The 17,909-nt window shown below is 40.2% G+C and overlaps 1 protein-coding gene across 2 annotated transcripts in view; it reads right to left on the reverse strand.

Annotated features, from left to right (window-relative positions):
• The window catches only part of TUBGCP3 (tubulin gamma complex component 3), a 124,962-nt gene that overhangs the window by 2,258 nt on the left and 104,795 nt on the right, over window positions 1–17,909 (reverse strand). For both annotated transcript variants that reach the window (XM_075852520.1, XM_075852519.1), the window contains exons 20-21: window positions 16,544–16,684; window positions 15,830–15,946 (exon numbers count right to left, since the gene is read on the reverse strand). In XM_075852520.1, coding sequence (XP_075708635.1) covers window positions 15,830–15,946; window positions 16,544–16,684 — 258 coding nt within the window. The remainder of the gene's footprint in view (window positions 1–15,829; window positions 15,947–16,543; window positions 16,685–17,909) is intronic.

Consider the following 17,909-nt stretch of genomic DNA (forward strand, 5'->3'; position numbering starts at 1 on the left):
CGACACGTGTTTCACAGGAGCTGTGTAAGGGGGGTTGCTTTTCTCAGTATTCATAAACATATTGCCTGTGTCATGGGGTAACAACCATGGCCTGGACTTCATTATAGAAGTCTCTAAATTCGTTTTTACATTGGTAATGGCTTCTTGTCTTCAAATTTCTCAATCCAGTTTGTTTGTTAGTTCTATGAATATAAGGGCTTATGTACGGGGCAGTAATAGGGCTTCCATAGAGGCACATAAGCTCTCAACTGTACCTCCGCGTCATGCTCCATCAGACATTCTCCCCTAGAAGCAATGTACCCGTACACACAAAGTCTGACGAAACCTGTACAGTAGCGCACAGAGGCTATACTGCTCAATACTAAAGAAGCCATAAAGACTCAGTGCCCATGTTCTTGAGCTCGAAGATAATGAAAGGATTTCAACTGGAAGGCTTTTAGAGAACACTTCTCCTTTACGACTTATTCGGGCATATTATGCAGATTGCTGTTAACTAGCCCATTGATAGATTTGATGGCGTAGTTTAGAAGTCCACCACCCAGACTTGAAGTTTACAGTCCTCCGTATTGTATAATTATATAGAAACAAAAAAATAGATCCGGAGTGTATATATGAAAAATATAACTTTTACTGAGTTTCCTTGAAAAAGAGACAGAAGGTACTTTCATATATAAAATATGATTCCATATGATGTGTAAATATTTATACATCATAGGTCATAGTGTATCTCGTATAGTTTGTAGCTATAGCATTTATCTTTGAGACTTTTGATCAACAGACAGACAGCAAGATATCCACCCAATAAGGGGTTAAACAAACATATTATTGCTTTTGAAGAGAGTTTCACATATATTTCTTATTGTATTCCCTTAATGCAATTGACTATTTCAGTCATAAATTGTGGGGGTCAGTGCCCCCCCCCTACCCATTCAGACGCAGGAGGATTGGAGGATCAGTGGAAACCCCCCAAAAGTGACTTCATTTGGGAAGCTATACCCCTCAAGGAATTTATAGAGGGATATAGTAAGCACTTTGACCCCACAGTTTTTTTGCGGGATTTAGTGGCATTATGCAGTGAAAATGAAAATCGACGTTTTCTTTTTAAAATAAAATGTTGTTTTAGCGCAATTTTTTCATTTTCACAATAAAGGAGAAAAATCACCCAAACATTTGTAAAGCAACCTCTTATGTGCACGGCCACACCCCATATATGGTAATACACTGGTGTGTGGACCCACAGCAGGGCTTAGAAGGGAAGGAGCACCATTTGGCTTTTGGAGCTCAAATTTTGCTAGAATGGTTTGCGGCGCCATGTCACATTTGCAAAGCTCCTGCAAGACCAAATCAGTGGAAACCCCCCAAAAGTGACCCCATTTGGAAAACTACACCCCTGAAGGAGTTTATTTCCTGAATTTAGTGGAATTAGGCCATTAACCCCTTCCCGCTATTGGGTGTGACGGTACGTCCAAATTCAAAGTGAGTTCCCGCACAAGGGCGTACAGTCACGGTCTGTAGATAAAGCGGGTACAGGAGCTGTGCGCGCTTCATCTTCAGCGGCTGTCAGCTGTCAGCTGTCATACACAGCTTACATCCCGCCGTTTAACCCCTTCAATGAGTGTCAATGGCGTCCGCCAAATTGAAGTGGTTGACAGATGGAGGGGGCTCGCGGGTGGTGAAGGTTGCTATGGCAACCAGGAAGCCGTTGCTTAACAATTTATGGGTTGCTTGTCTACGGTGGTACAAGCTGGGCACAACACATTGGGCACTGAAATGGCATATCTGTGGAAAACGACAATTTTCAATCTGCAACATCTATTGTTTACTCATTTTTGCGAAACACTTCTGCGGTCAAAATGCTCACTACACCCCTAGATAAATTCTTTGTGGGATCTAGTTTCCAAAATGGGGTAATTTTTCGGGGTACCACTGTACTGGTACTATAGCTCAATGCAACATGGTGTCAAAAAACGAATCTTGTAAAAACTCCACTCCTAATACTAAATGGCGCTCCTTCCATTTAGAGCCTTGCTGTTTGTCCAAATAGCGGTTTATGACCACATGTGGGGTATTTCCCTACTCTGAAGAAGTTGCTTTAAAAATGTTACGGTGATTTTTCTCCTTTATTTGTTGAGAAAATGAAAAAATTTTAACTAATGCTACGTCTTATTGGAAAATAATGTCATTTTTCATTTTCATTGCCCATTTCTAATGAAATCTATGAGACACCTGTGGGGTCAAAATGCTCACTAGCCCCCTAGATGAATTCCTCAATGGGTGTAGTTCGCCAAATTGAGTCACTTTTGGGGAGTTTCCACTGTAGTGGTACCCAAGGGGCTTTGCATAGGAGACATGGTGTACAAAAACCAATCCAGCAAAATCTGCTCTCCAAAAGCCAAATGGCGCTCCTTCCCTTCTGAGCCCTGATGTGTATTCATACAGTGGTTTATTACCACATATGGGGTATTTCCGTACTCTGGAAAAGTTGCTTTACAAATGTTACGGTGCATTTTCTCCTTTATTTGATGAGAAAATGAAATATTTTGACCTGAAGCGATGTCTTAGTGGAAAAAAAAATATGTAATTTTTCATTTTTACTGCCCAATTCTAATGAAATCTATGAACACCTGGGGGGTCAAAATGCTCACTACACCCCTAATTGAATTCCTCTAGGGGTGTAGTTTCCCAAATGGAGTCACTTTTGGGGGGTTTCCATTGTACTGGTACCTCAGGAGTTTTATAAATGCGACATGGTGCAGAGAAATCAATCCAGCAAAATCTGTAGTCCAAAAGCTAAATGGTGTGTCTTCCCTTCGGAGTCCTGCCGCTTGCCCAAACAGCAGTTTATGACCACATGTTGGGTATTTCCGTACTCTGGAGATGTTGCTTTACAAATGTTGGGGTGCTTTTTCTCATTTATTTGTTGAAAAAATGTAAAATTCTGAAGTAAAGCTACATCTTATTGGAAAATAATGTAATTTTTCATTTTAACTGCACAATTCTAATGAAATCTATGAAATACCTGTGTGGTCAAAATGCTCACTACACCCCTAGATGAATTCCTCTAGGGGTGTAGTTTCCCAAATGGAGTCACTTTGTGGGGTTTCCTTTGTTTTTGCATCAAAAGACCTCTTCTAACCTGACATGGTGCCTGAAATATAATTTAAGAAAAAGAAGGCCCAAAAATTCACTAGGTGCTTCTTTGCTTCTGGGGCCTTTGTTTCATGCCGTAGCACACTAGGGCCACATGTGGGATATTTCTAAAAACTGCGGAACCAGGGCCATAAATATTCAGTTGTGTTTCTGATAAAAACCTTCAGTATTAGGGTATGTTCACACGGCGGGGGTCCGTAACGGCTGAAATTACGGGGATGTTTCAGCCTGAAAACATCCCCGTAATTTCAGCCGTACCGGCATGTGCAGGCGCTTGAACGCCGCGTCAATTACGGCCGTAATTAGCGCTGCTATTCATTGGAGTCAATGAATAGCGGCTCCAATTACGGCCAAAGAAGTGACAGGTCACTTCTTTGACGCGGGCGTCTAGTTACGCGCCGTCATTTGACAGCGGCGCGTAAATATACGCCTCGTGTGAACAGACAAACGTCTGCCCATTGCTTTCAATGGGCAGATGTTTGTCAGCGCTATTGAGGCGCTATTTTCAGACGTAATTCGGGGCCAAAACGCCCGAATTACGTCCGTAAATAGGCCGTGTGAACATACCCTTACAGTAAAAATGGATTCAAATGGAATTTCTGCAAATAAATGAAATTTGCAAATTTCCCTTCCACATTGCTTTGCATAAAGGGTTAAGAAAATTTCTAAATGCCGTTTTGAATACTTTAAGGGGTGCCGTTTTTAAAATGGGGTAATTTGTGGGAGTTCCTAATATATAAGGCCCTCAAAGCTACTTCAGATCTAAACTGTTCCCTAAAAAAATAGGCTTTTGAAATTTTCTTGAAAATGTGAGAAATTGCTGCTAAACTTATAAGCCTTGTAACATCATAGAAAAATAAAAAGGATGTTCAAAAAATGATGTAAACAAAGTAGACATATGGGAAATGTTAACTAGTCACTATTTTGAGTGGTATAACTATCTGTCTTACAAGAAAATACATTTGAATTTAGAAAAATGCAAATTTTCTCAAAATGTTGGTGCTTTTTACAAAAAATATTGAATTGATCGACCAAATTTTTTTCACTAACCAAGTTCAATATGTCACGAGAAAACAATCTCAGCATCGCTTGGATAGGTAAAAGCATTCCGAAGTTATTACCACATATAGTAAAATGTCAGATTTAAAAAATGAGGCTGTGTCATTTGGTCCAAAAGTGGTGCGTCCTTAACCCCTTCCCGCTCCTTGACGTACTATTACGTCATGGCAGCTGTATAGTTCGCGCTCCATGCCGTAATAGTACGTCTCGGGAGTAACGGCCGTTTCGGCCGTCCTCCCGACACATACAGGAGCTGTGACGCTGCTGTCTTGTTCAGCAGCTGTCACAGCTCCTACAGCGGGGACCGATCGCTGTGTCCCCGCTGATTAACCCCTTAAAAGCCGCGTTCTATAGAGATCGCGGCTTTTTAGGGGTTAAGCTGCCATCGCCGGCCTGCTACGCGATAGCGGCCGGCGATGGTGACTATGGCAACCGGACACCAAACAATGGCGTCCGGCTATGCCATAGACGGAAGCCTAGTGGGTCCTGACAACGTCAGGACCCACTATGCTTGCTGTCAGTGAGTAGCTGACAGTTCTAATACACTGCACTACGCATGTAGTGCAGTGTATTAGAATAGCGATCAGAGCCTCCTGCCCTCTTGTCCCCTAGTGGGACAAAGTAATAAAGTGAAAAAAAAGTTAAAAAAAGATGTGTAAAAATTAGAAAATAAAAGATTTAAAAGTAATAAAAGTAAAAATCCCCCCTTTTCCCTTATCAGTCCTTTATTATTAATAAAAATATATAAACAAACAAATAAACTATACATAATTGGTATCGCCGCGTCCGTAACGGCCTGAACTACAAAATTATTTCATTATTTATCCCGCACGGTGAACGCCGTAAAATAAAATAATAATAAACCGAACCACAATCACAATTCTTTGGTCACTTCACCTCCCAAAAAATGGAATAAAAAGAGATCAAAAAGTCGCATGTACCTAAAAATGGTACTGATCAAAACTACAGTTCGTTACGCAAAAAATAAGTCCTCGCACGGCTTTATTGATTGAAAAATAAAAACGTTATGGCTCTTAGAATAAGGTAACACAAAAAGTGAATGATTGTTTACAAAACGTATTTTATTGTGCAAACGCCATAAGACATAAAAAAAACCTATAAACATCTGGTATCGCCGTAATCGTATCGCCCCGCAGAATAAAGTGAATATGCCATTTATAGCGCACGGTGAACGCTGTAAAAAAAAACGAAAAAAAAACAATAGTAGAATTGCTGTTTTTTAGTCACCACGCCACCTAAAAATAGAATAAAAACTGATCAAAAAGCCGCATGCACCCCAAGAAAACTACAATGGATTCCTCAAGGGGTCTAGTTTCCAAATTGGGGTCACTTTTGGGGGGTTCCCAATGTTTTGGCACCACAAGACCTCTTCAAACCGGACATGGTGCCTAATAAAAAAGAGGCCTCAAAATCCACTGGGTGCTCCTTTGCTTCGGAGGCCGGTGCTTCAGTCCATTACCGCCCAAGGGCCACATGTGGGATATTTCTCTAAACTGCAGAATCTGGGCAATACGTATTAAGTTGCGTTTCTGTGATAAATCCTTTTGTGTTATAAAAAAAATGGTATAAAGAGGATTTTCTGACAAAAAAAAAATTTAAATTTCACCTCTACTTTGCTCTAAATTTTTGTGAAACACCTAAAGGGTTCATAAACTTTCTACATGCTGTTGTGAATACTTTGAGGGGTCTAGTTTCTAAAATGGGGTATTTGATAGGGGTTTCTAATATATGGGCCCCTCAAAGCAACTTCAGAACTGAACTGGAACCTAAAAAAATAAATAAATGAGGCAATACTTCGCTTCTTACATTATACTGATAATGAGCCGTGCCCACCCCGAGATTACCCCAGTTTTGACCATTTGTCTAAACGGAGACCCTTATTAGACCGTTCCAGTGCCCGGTTTTCCCAAGCATACACCCCCGAGAAGTGTATTTCTATTGATGAGTCCCTGGTACATTTTAAAGGGAGGGTTCAATTCCGCGAGTACCTGCCGGGTAAGAGGGCAAGGTATGGCGTGAAGATGTATAAGCTGTGAGAGTGCATCCGGGTATACCTACAGGTTTAGGATATATGAAGGAAAGGCCACCCCCAAACCAGACTGCATCCTGGACTACAATAGGTACATGGGAGTGATGGACTTGTAAGATCAAGCCCTGAAGCCCTACAGCGCCATGCGGTGTGGTATAAGAAGCTGGCCGGGAACATCATATAGATGGCTTTGTACAATGCGTACGTGCTACGTCGATGTGCAGGCCAGACGGGAACTTTCCTGGAATTTCAAGAGGTGATTATCAAGAACCTAATCTTTAGGGACCAAGAAGGGGGGGCACCCAGTACTTCTGGAAGCGAGCCCACACGCATCGTACCAGGGCAACACTTTCCAGGGGAAGTTCCCCAAACTGGCAAGAAGGGAAAAAGTCAAAAGAGGTGCAAAGTCTGCTATAAGAGGGGGATAAGGGAGGACACAATATATCAATGTGACACGTGTCCCGAATAACCAGAGCTCTGTATGAAAGTGTTTTAAAATTTATCATACATCCCTTGGTTTATAATTTACCCCAATTTTACTTACCCTGATGCACTCCGCACAGCTTATCCCCCCTAGTCTTTCCCCTCTGGGCCCTGCTGTGTGTCCAGGCAGCTGATAACAGCCACATGTAGGGTATTGCCATACCCGGGAGAACCCACATTACAGTTTATGGGGTGTAGGTCTCCGGTCAAAATGGCCACTACACCTCTAGATGAATGCCTTAAGGGTGTAGTTTTTAAAACGGGGTCACTTCTTGCGGGTTTCAACTGTACTGGTACCTCAGGGGCTTCTGCATACATGACTTCGCACTAGAAAATCCCGAGTAGGCCAAATGGTGGTCCTTTCCTTCTGAGCCCTCCCATGGGCCCAAACGGCAGTTTATCACAACAAATGGGGTATTGCGGCACTCAGAACAAATTGCGCAACAGAATGGGGTATTTTGTTTCTTGTGAAAATAAGAAATTTTCAGCCAAAACTACATATTATTTGACAAAAATAATTTTGTTTTCATTCCCAGACCAATTCAAATAAGTTCTGTGAAGAAACTATGGGGTCTAAATGGTCACATTACCCATAAATGAATTCCTTGAGGGGTGTAGTTTCCAAAATGGGGTCACTTCTGGTGGGTTTCCATTGCTTTGATACCTCTGGGGCTCTGCAAATGTGACATGGCACACGAAAACCAATCCAACAAAATCTGTACTCCAAAGAACACACAGCGCTCCTTCCCTTCTGAGCCCTCCCATGGGCCCAAACGGCAGTTTATCACCACAAATGGGGTATTGCCGCACTCAGGACAAATTGGGCAACAAAATTGAGTATTTTATTTCTTGTGAAAATAAGAATTTTTGAGCTAAAATGACATATTATTGGAAAAAATATATTTTTTTTAAATTCCCAGCCCAATTCAAATAAGTTCTGTGAAGAAACTATGGTGTCTAAATGGTCACATTACCCATAAATGAATTCCTTGAGGGGTGTAGTTTCCAAAATGGGGTCACTTCTGGTGGGTTTCCATTGCTTTGATACCTCTGGGGCTCTGCAAATGCGACATGGCACACGAAAACCAAACCAGCAAAATCTGTACTCCAAAGAACACACAGCGCTCCTTCCCTTCTGAGGCCTCCCATGGGCCCAAACGGCAGTTTATTGCCACAAATGGGGTATTGATGCACTCAGGAGAAATTGGGCAACAAAATTGAGTATTTTGTTCCCTGTGAAAATAAGAAATTTTGGTAAAAAATTACATCTTATTGGAAAAAATGACATTTTTTTAATGTCACAGCCCAATTGAAATAGGTGCTGTGAAAAAACTGTGCGGTCAAAATGCTAACAACAACCATAAATGAATTCCTTGAGGGGTGTAGTTTCCAAAATGGGGTCACTTTTGGTGGGTTTCCATTGCTTTGATACCTCTGAGGCTCTGCAAATGCGACATGGCACCCGAAAACCAATCCAACAAAATCTGGACTCCAACAAACATATAGCGCTCCTTTCCTTCTGAGCCCTCCCATGGGCCCAAACGGCAGTTTATCACCACAAATGGGGTACTGCCACACTAAGGACAAATTGGGCAACAAAATGGGGTATTTTGTTCCCTGTGAAAATAAGAAATTTTGATCACAAATGACATTTTATTGGAAAAAATGACATTTTTTTCATTTCAGAGCCCAATTCAAATACGTGCTGTGAAAAAAATGTGCGGTCAAAATGGTAACAACAACCCTAAATGAATTCCTTGAGGGGTGTAGTTTACAAAATGGGGTCACTATTGGGGGATTCCTACTGTTTTGACACCTCAACACCTCTTCAAACCTGGCATGCTGCCTAAAATATATTCTAATAAAAAAGAGGACTCAAAATGCACTAGGTGCTTCTTTGCTTCTAGGGCTTGTCTTTTAGTCCACGAGCGCAGTAGGGACACATGTGGGACATTTCTAAAAACGGCAGAATCTGGACAATACATATATAGTAGTGTTTCTCTGGTAAAACCTTCTTTGTTACAGAAAAAAAAATGAATAAAATTGAAATTCAGCAAGAAAAATGAAATTTGCAAATTTCACCTCCACTTTGCTTTAATTCCTGTGAAATGCCTGAAGGGTTAAAAAACTTTCTAACTGCTGTTTTGAATACTTTGAGGGGTCTAGTTTTTAAAATGGGGTGTTTTATCAGGGTTTCTAATACATAGGCCCCACAAAGCCACTTCAGAACTCAAGAGGTACCTTAAAAAAAAGGCTTTTGAAATTTTCTTAAAAATATGAGAAATTGCTGTTTATGTTCTAAGCCTTGTAACGTCCAAGAAAAATAAAAGAATGTTCAAAAAACGATGCCAATCTAAAGTAGACATATGGGAAATGTGAACTAGTAACTATTTGGGGTGGTATAACCGTCTGTTTTACAAGCAGATGCATTTAAATTCTGAAAAATGCAATTTTTTCAAAATTTTCTCTAAATTTTGCAATTTTTCACCAATAAACACTGAATATATCGACCAAATTTTACCACGAACATGAAGCCCAATGTGTCACGAGAAAACAATCTCAGAATCGCTTGGGTAGGTTTAAGCATTCCGACGTTATTACCACATAAAGTGAAATATGTCAGATTTGAAAAATGGGCTCTGAGCCTTAAGGCCAAAACTAGGCTGCGTCCTTAAGGGGTTAAGGGGTTAAATTGAAAATTTTCATTCTTTCTGATAAAACATGGACATTTTCAATGTTTACAAGAAATAAAGTAGAAAGAGCACCACAACATTTGTAAAGCAATTTCTCCTGAGTACGGCAATACCCCATATGTGGTAATAAACAGCTGTTTGGACACACGGCAGGGCTCAGAAGGGCAGGAGCGCTATTTGGCATGCAGATTTTGCTGGATTGGTTTTTGGGCGCCATGTCGCATTTGCAAAAACCCTAAGGTACCAGAGTACCGTGGAAGTCCCCAAGAAGTGACCCCATTTTAAAAATGACACCCCTCAAGGCATTTATCATTTGCCTGGACATATGACAGGGTTCAGAAGTGAAGAGCACCATGCGCATTTGAGGTCCATTTTGGTGATTTTCGCAGCTTGGCACACAATTGCAGGGCTCTGAGGTCAAATAGTAAAACAAACCTCCAAATAGTGACCCCTAATTTTGGAAACTACACCCCTTAAGGGGTGTAGTGAGCATTTTGCCCCCCACAGGTGTTCTTTCATTAGTAATTAATGCGCAGCGGATGGTGAAAAGTGAAAATTGCAATTTTCCGCTGATATGCCATTTTAGTACACAATATGTTGTGCCCAGTTTGTGCCACTGAAGACAAATACCTCATAAACTGCTAAGCGGGTTCTCCCGGGTATGGCGATGCCATATATGTGGACGTAAACTGCTGTTTGGGCACGCTGTTGGATTCAGAAGGGAGGGAGCGCCATTTGTCTTTCAGAGTGCAGACTGCTTGGTAGTTGTTCTGTTTGGGGTTTTGCTGGTATTTCAGTTTATAATGTGAGGGCATATGTAAGCTGGGCGGAGTACATCAGGGTATAATAATGCGTTAAATAAATAATAATTAATAGATATGTGGCCAGTGTCACACTGATAAATGGTGCCCGATCTTGTCCGATTTTGTAACACACTGCACAATGTGTCCCCATATTCTGTGAGCCAGAACTTTTATATTTTTCCGCCAACGGAGCTGTGTGAGGGCTTATTTGTTGCGGGACAATCTGTAGGTTTTCATTGGTAAAATTTTAGGGGTACATACGATTTTTTGGATCACTTTTTATTCCATTTTTTGGCAAGCAAGGTGACAAAGAACCAGCAGTTCTGACAATTTTTTTATTCCTTTTTTACGGCGTTCACCGCGCGCTATAAATGACAATTTTACTTTATTCTGCGGGTCAATACGATTACGGCGATACCATATGTATATTCTTTTAATGTTTTGTGGCGTTTGCGCAATAAAATCACTTTTCGATAAAATTATTTATGTTGTGTGTCACCATATTCTGAGAGACATAACTTTTATTTTTTTCAGTCAAAAAAGCTGTGTAAGGGCTTTTTTTTTTTTTGCGGGACGGGTTGTAGTTTTTATTGGTACTGTTTTTAGGGGACATGCGACCTTTTTAGGTCTGCCATTGTTTTTTATTTTTAGCGGTGTTCACCGTGCGAGAAAAATAACATTATGTTTTTATAGTGTGGGTCGTTACGTACGGTTTAATTTTTATAAAAGGCTTATTATAGGAAAAAAAGGAGGTTATTGTTTTCATTAACTTGAAACTTTTAATTTTACACTTATTTTTAGTTCCGCTAGGGGACTTGAATGCCTGCACCTCTGATGGTTACTCTAGTAGATTGCACTATCCATGTAGTGCAATGCATTAGAGCTATCTGTCATTCACCAACAGCAAGCCCATTAGGTCACGTTTCTGGTCGGGGCCTAATAGGCTATCGTACGTGGCAGACCAGGAGGCCATTGTTAGGTCTCCGGTTGCCATAGCAACGATCGGCATCCTCACGATCACATCGTGTCGATGCCAATCGCTACAAACCATGAAGATGCCGCGAACGCTTTTAAGGAATTAATGGCAGGGATCGGAGTTGGCTCCATTCCCTGCCGTTACTGCACGGTGTCAACTGTAACATACAGCTGACACCCGGGCTCATGTCGCAGGTTCAGCTCCTGAGCCTGGGCCATCTTCCTTATGCGGCCTGAAGCCTTTTAGGCCCCGCCTCCGGGCGGGACCTAACAGGCCTCCGTAATTGGCAGACTGGAGGCCATTGTTAGGCATGTCTGCAGACACAATAGCCTGTTAACGTGATGACGTACTATTATGTCAGTTCGCGTTAACAGGCCAACGCCCGTGACGTAATAGTACGTCACGGGGCGTTAAGGGGTTAAAGAAAGATGTGGAAACTCATACATTATATGCTACAAATATGGCCATATACACGTCATCCCACACAAGTGGAAAACGGTGGATCCTCCAACGTTGGACGAGTGGTTCAAGGAGGTTGCCTTGATAAAAAGAATAGAACACCTCATGTCGCATTCCCCAGCTGTCTCTACACGTTACACGTCAACATGGTCCCATTGGACTACGTTCCTCTCTTCTCCCACATATCTCAATGTAGTGACTGAAGACCCAATTCCCCCCTTCATTTGAACATTAGACCTTGCTTGCTGCTTTTTGTGGTCTTGCCTGCTTCAACCTTGCCTCTGCCATGGGCATAACTCCTATCGCTTCTTTCTACTCATAATGATCCGGTACTGGAGTCCAGGCTCACCGTGACCTGTACCTTACCATATCACTCTCCCGCCCTTGTTTGTTCTCGTAATGTTTTTTTCTTCCCTCTCCCTTGTCTAACTGAGCTTCGCTCCCTGCGATTACACTTGTAAGATGTCGCAACACTTGCTATGTAGGAGAACGAATGGTTATGTTTCTATTTCATTCTTATGCAATGCTCCGGTTTGTTATGCTTCTCCGCGCTGCTCATGTATATCGTCGCTTGTCGTAGGATGTGATGCTCACCTTCTTGTTGGGGCTTTGCCCTTATTTTTATTTTATTTTTTCTTATGGGGGTATTTCCTCCAACTTTGTTTTATACTGTGTCATATGCAGCTAAATAGAGGGTTTAATCAACGGATTAAACTGGTACAAATTAACCGGTTCAGGACCAGGTTATTTGTAGCCTTCAGGACCAGACACCGTTTAGGCATTTTTAGAATGCATTAGTTAAACCACTAAAACTTTTATTTATTTGGCTAGCAACGTGATTTTTGCAAAGTTTTTTTCATAGACAATACAGGTTTTTTTTTAATCCTTTTTATACCCATCCTTTTTACTATTTTACCATTTTTAGGCTTATTGTCCAAAAAGAATAGCAAAAAAACATGCTTTTTTTTTTTTTGTACATTCTACCTCTTTTTCTGGAAATAATGTAGTGTTACCCTAAAATAGACCTTTTATTTGTTTGTGATCGTCATGGTCCACCATAAATTTTGATGCATTACATGTCTATTAGAGGGTAATTGGGTCAGGGCTAGGATTATGACAATGATTGGTGGATTGAACATTTATTTGGGCTGGTATTTTATGTGTAGTTATAATTTAGTTTATTTGCACTTCATTTTACTTCCACTTTTTATATTATTATGGTCTGCTCTCCAAAAAGGTCAGAAAATAAATTTGGGAGACTTTATATATTTATTTTTTCTTTTACCCCGTGTTTTTCTAATGTAACTGCGGTGGCACAGCAACCCCAGTTACAGGGGAAATCAGACCACTTATAGTGACTATTGTCACGGATAGGGATTTGCTGGGTCTAGTTAGACCCAGCAGCAGCCTCCCATTAACAGCTTCCCGGCGATCATGTGACCAGTCATATGATGACTGGGCCCAATAAAGGCAGCGACATTAACGCTGCCTCTATTCTATACACAGCGCTCATTGAGTGCAGTGTATGTGAAACTAGAGAAGCCAGAAGTAGTAGATATACTATGGCGCGTGTTTTAACCCCTTAACGACATGTCACGTACTGATACGCTGCAGCCGTTAAGGGGAAGTATGCACGGGCTGTTACACAGTCGACATCTCACTGCAACAGGCGGAATCACAGATCACTTTGATTCTACCTGTTTGACACCTTAAATGCCACGGTGAATCGCGACCGTGGCATTTAAATTGTTAGAATCAGGGGGCGCACTCTCAAACACGCCATCGTGCCCCACCCATCGGCACGATCGGCCGCTTACAGTGTTTGTTATAGCAGCCTGGGGGCCTAATAAAGGGCCCCAGGTCTCAAAGGAGACTGTCAGGATCACGGTATACTGCAATACATTAGTATTGCAGTATAATATGCAAGCGACCCAAAGTCCCCTGGGAGGACTAATAACAAAAAGTAAAAAAAACAGTTCAATAAAGATTTTTATAATGTTACAAAAAAATATAGATATATAAAAAGTTAAAAAAAAAAAATAACCTTTTTTCCCATTTTTTCCCTAAAGCAATGTTAAAAAAATTTCGCCGCGTCCATAGAAGTAAGAACTATCACAATATAGCGTTATTTAACCCGCTCAGTGAACGACGTAAAAAATTATATATATATATATATATATATATATATATATAAAACATTGCTGTCTTTTGGTCACCTTAGGTAACCAAAAAAAAAGGAATAAAAAGCGATCAAAAAGTTGCATATACCCCAAAATGGTATCGGTGAAAACTACAGCTCGCCCCACAAAACGTAAGCCCCCACATCGCTAAATTGATGGAAAAATAAAAAAGTTATGGCTTTCAGAACATGGTGACAAAGTCGTATAACATAAAACGTATCAACCTGTAGAATAAGGTGAATTTGTAGTTTTTACCGCCTGTTGGATGGCGTTAAAATAAACCCCCCCCCCCCCCCCAAAAAAATGGTGTAACAGCTGTTTTTTGCCCATTTCACCCCCCAATTTTTTTTTCCCCAGATGCCTAGTACATTACGCAGGACAATAAATGGTGCCATTAAGAAACTATAACTTGTCCCGCAGAAAAGAAAAAAAAGACCTTATATGGCCATGTCGACGAAGAAATATAAAAGTTATGGCTTTTGGAAGGCGGGAAGGAAAAAACGAAAATGAAGAACTCAAATTGGCCTGGTCTTTAAGGCGTTAAGGACAGCCCACCGTGTGTGTGTGTGTGTGTGTGTGTGAGTGTGTGTGATATATATATATATATACATACACACACATACACACACACACACACACACACACACACACACACACACACACACAGTGGGCGGTCCTGAACCAGTTAATTACTTGAAATTAAGAATAATGCATTCGTACGTTGCTTGCCAATGCTGTGCAGAACGTGACTAAATTAAGACTCCATTACCAAACAAAAACAATAAAAAGCCTAATGAATCTAAAGTGTAAACTCCTTATTTTTGTTGTATGCACCATTTTCATCTTTAATTGGTAGGAGCAATAGGAGGCCTATAGAGCCCTGTCTCATTTCTTTGACAGGATTATTCCCACAACCATTCTCCTGTTATACTGGTCATGCTCCATCCCATTGTGTCCCAAGCACTGCACGTAGTATTCACCTACTAAAGATATCCTCTTCATTCTTAAACCTTTCAACCTAAGAGGGAGCGCAGTGACGGTCTGCGAGTGAAGAGATCCTGGTCATGTAACTTTACAGCTTGAATAAGGCTAGAAACATACAGACAAGCAGCTGACTGCAGAGGCTGAGAAAAGCAGCTGCAGCATCAACAGGTCTCGAAAAAGCCCCCTTAAAGTAAAGTAAAGTACTGAAAAATTAAATGCATGCATCAATTGATGAAACAGAATATTGAGAAACTTAGACTTTCTTCAATTAATGTCACTTTAAAGCCAGAAAAACGTAGGAAACTTGGTTATAAAAGCTTTTCTATATATAATAACAAGCTTTTATTCTTAATTAATGACCTGTATCACCGAGTGCAATTCATTTAGTGTTTAATCACTTTCCGCTACAGTTGTTGTACATGTAAATCCGTCGGGAGAGCTAGGTGTCAGCTGTATATTACAGCTGACACCTCTCCCAAACGGCCAAAATCGGACCGAATGCCGTTTAACCACTTCAAAGCCATTGTCAGTAGGGCGTCTCTGCATAAGTATTGCTGTGTATTGTGCAAGCATTCGAACGATCACATGTTCAAGTCCCAAAAAAAAAAAGGGTTTTTCCCATTTTCCGATAAAATAATGCAAACACAAAAAAAAACAATTGACATTGTCGAATCAGTAATGATCCGAACGATTAAAATATAACACTCCTTATCCCACCGTAAAAGAAAAACAAATAAAGTCCTCATACAGCGGTATTGATGGAATTTTTTTATTTTTTTTAATAGCTCATGGAAGTTGGGCAGGAGAAAACGAAATAAAAATAAAACTAGCTACAGCGGGAAAGGGGTTAATGGTTAGATGGGATAGGACAGAAAAGTATTATGAATGTCAAATTGTATTCCAAACATTATGACAATCTTTATATTCTACAGATAATCTTTCCATATGGCTCTCTACCGTCACATCTTATGTATGCTTTAACGTGATCTTACCTGATAGAAATGAGTAAGAATTCGCAATTGTGAACGCATTTTTGGTATCGATTCTTGGAATTCCAAAACCCTTTTGTTTTCTTCGTCTTCTTCTACAGCTGTAACTCCCCACTCACCCTAAAAGAATAAATGGCTAGGTTTGTAAACCAGTTAATATTTGGTTACAGAAATGTTAACGGTTTGTACTGTATATTCTTATAGCCCAGCAGTTTTATTGTTCCTTTAATATGTAAATCCCATTATAAATCCGTAAAAAACATTAGTAGTCCCATGTAACAGTCATGAAAACATTTTAGTATTGGTTTGTATTTAGAAGTTTTATTAAAAAGAATGAATAAATGAATACAACTTTACCTGGACCAAGAAGTTGAATCAGTCGTAGGTAAATTTATTATGATATGTAGTGGTACAAAAGGAAGTGATACATTGGCATGTGGCCCTAAACTTTATTGAACAGAAGGCTCCCAAAATAGTAAAACCATCAGTTAAACTTAGAAGCAATGTATTTTTTTAATTTTTCAACCGTCACAAAATTATCGCATTTTACTCTTAAGGTTCATAATAAAAAGCAAAAGAAAAAAAGCTAAGAAAAAAGGAAAAAAAAAAAAAGTTAAAGAAAAGACAAAAGGAGCAATGTCTAATTTTACAATGGTTTGACAAAAAAAATTGGAAATTGTATTTAACGCAGGAACTGAGCAGTTTGTCAGATCATACCTCAGACTCTCTGTCTTTTTTCCTTTCCTCAAACTGCAATCTTCTCTGTAACTCCTCGAGAGCGGCCCTGTACATGGCTTCCTGAGTATTTTGGAATTCTAATATCTGGTCAAATACAGCACGAAGTTGATTTAGCAGCACCTGGGGAGAGACCAAATTATATGTTAATGTGACAATACAGTGATTATTAGCAATTCTAAAGTAATATAGTGTCTAGACAATTTTAATCTAAATACATCAATATATATATATATATATATATATATATATATATATATATATATATATATATATATATATATATACATACATACATACATACATAGATACATACACACACACATGGGCAATCTGTAAAAGCAAACGGTTTCCAGGGGTGGAATTAGTAGCAGTAGAATTTCTTACTTTAATATAAAACAAGTTTTAGAAAATTTAGATAAAACACAAACATAAGGCTTCATAGCATAGCTCTGAATTGGCTCACAGACACTTAGTTCATATTTCATAGAGAGCTAAACCTTTTGTACAGTAATATCAATTCACAAATCTTCATATAAAAAGTAGTCACACTATAGTGCCCAATGACCGAATACAATCCCACTGCATTGAGTCCTATGTGACGCGAGTCATATTAATGCGACATAATGTCAATGTAATAATCACCTCAATTTATTTAGCAGCACCATCATATTTATATTAAAAACCCCTAAAAACGGACATTTATTGACAACCAGACAAAAGGATAGAGCTCATTGTCTATTATAGCTTACAAACCTAGAAGCCACATACATTAAACCCTTAAGGGCGCACAGGAGTATGGAGCGGACTCACAGGCTGAACCCACTGCATACTCAGCAGGTGTCGGCTGTATATTCACTGCAAAAGCCATGCACGGATACTACTCCGATCCCGCCAATTCCTTTTAACCACTTAGATGCGATTGTGGCATCTAAGCTTTTAGAAAAGGGGGTGTTTCTCTGTCACCCCATCAGCCCACCCCGCAACATGATGAAGGCCCCCAGGTCTGTCATCTTTGTGATCCTATTAGGCCTTGCCAGAGGTAAAAATTACATCTACAGGTCGCTGGCCAGAAACACAGAAAAAGAGTGCAGGGAGACGGCTAGGAAGATCGCCTTCAATTCTAACAGATTGATCTGCAAGAACCCTTCTTCCTGTTAACAAGTTCTATGAACTGTGCAAGGATTTAAACCTGCACCAGACTCGGAGAGACTGGTAGCCACTGAGATAACAGATACTGGAGGGGAGGAAAAGATCTGTCTGCCACAATCACAACTCCAGACGGAGAATTAATTTGTCTAGCGAGTTCAAAGGCTTGTCCCAGCGTAAAAGGATTGCCCATGGGAAG

The sequence above is a fragment of the Rhinoderma darwinii genome, chromosome 2 (assembly GCF_050947455.1).
Source record: "Rhinoderma darwinii isolate aRhiDar2 chromosome 2, aRhiDar2.hap1, whole genome shotgun sequence".
Lineage (NCBI taxonomy): Eukaryota > Metazoa > Chordata > Amphibia > Anura > Rhinodermatidae > Rhinoderma > Rhinoderma darwinii.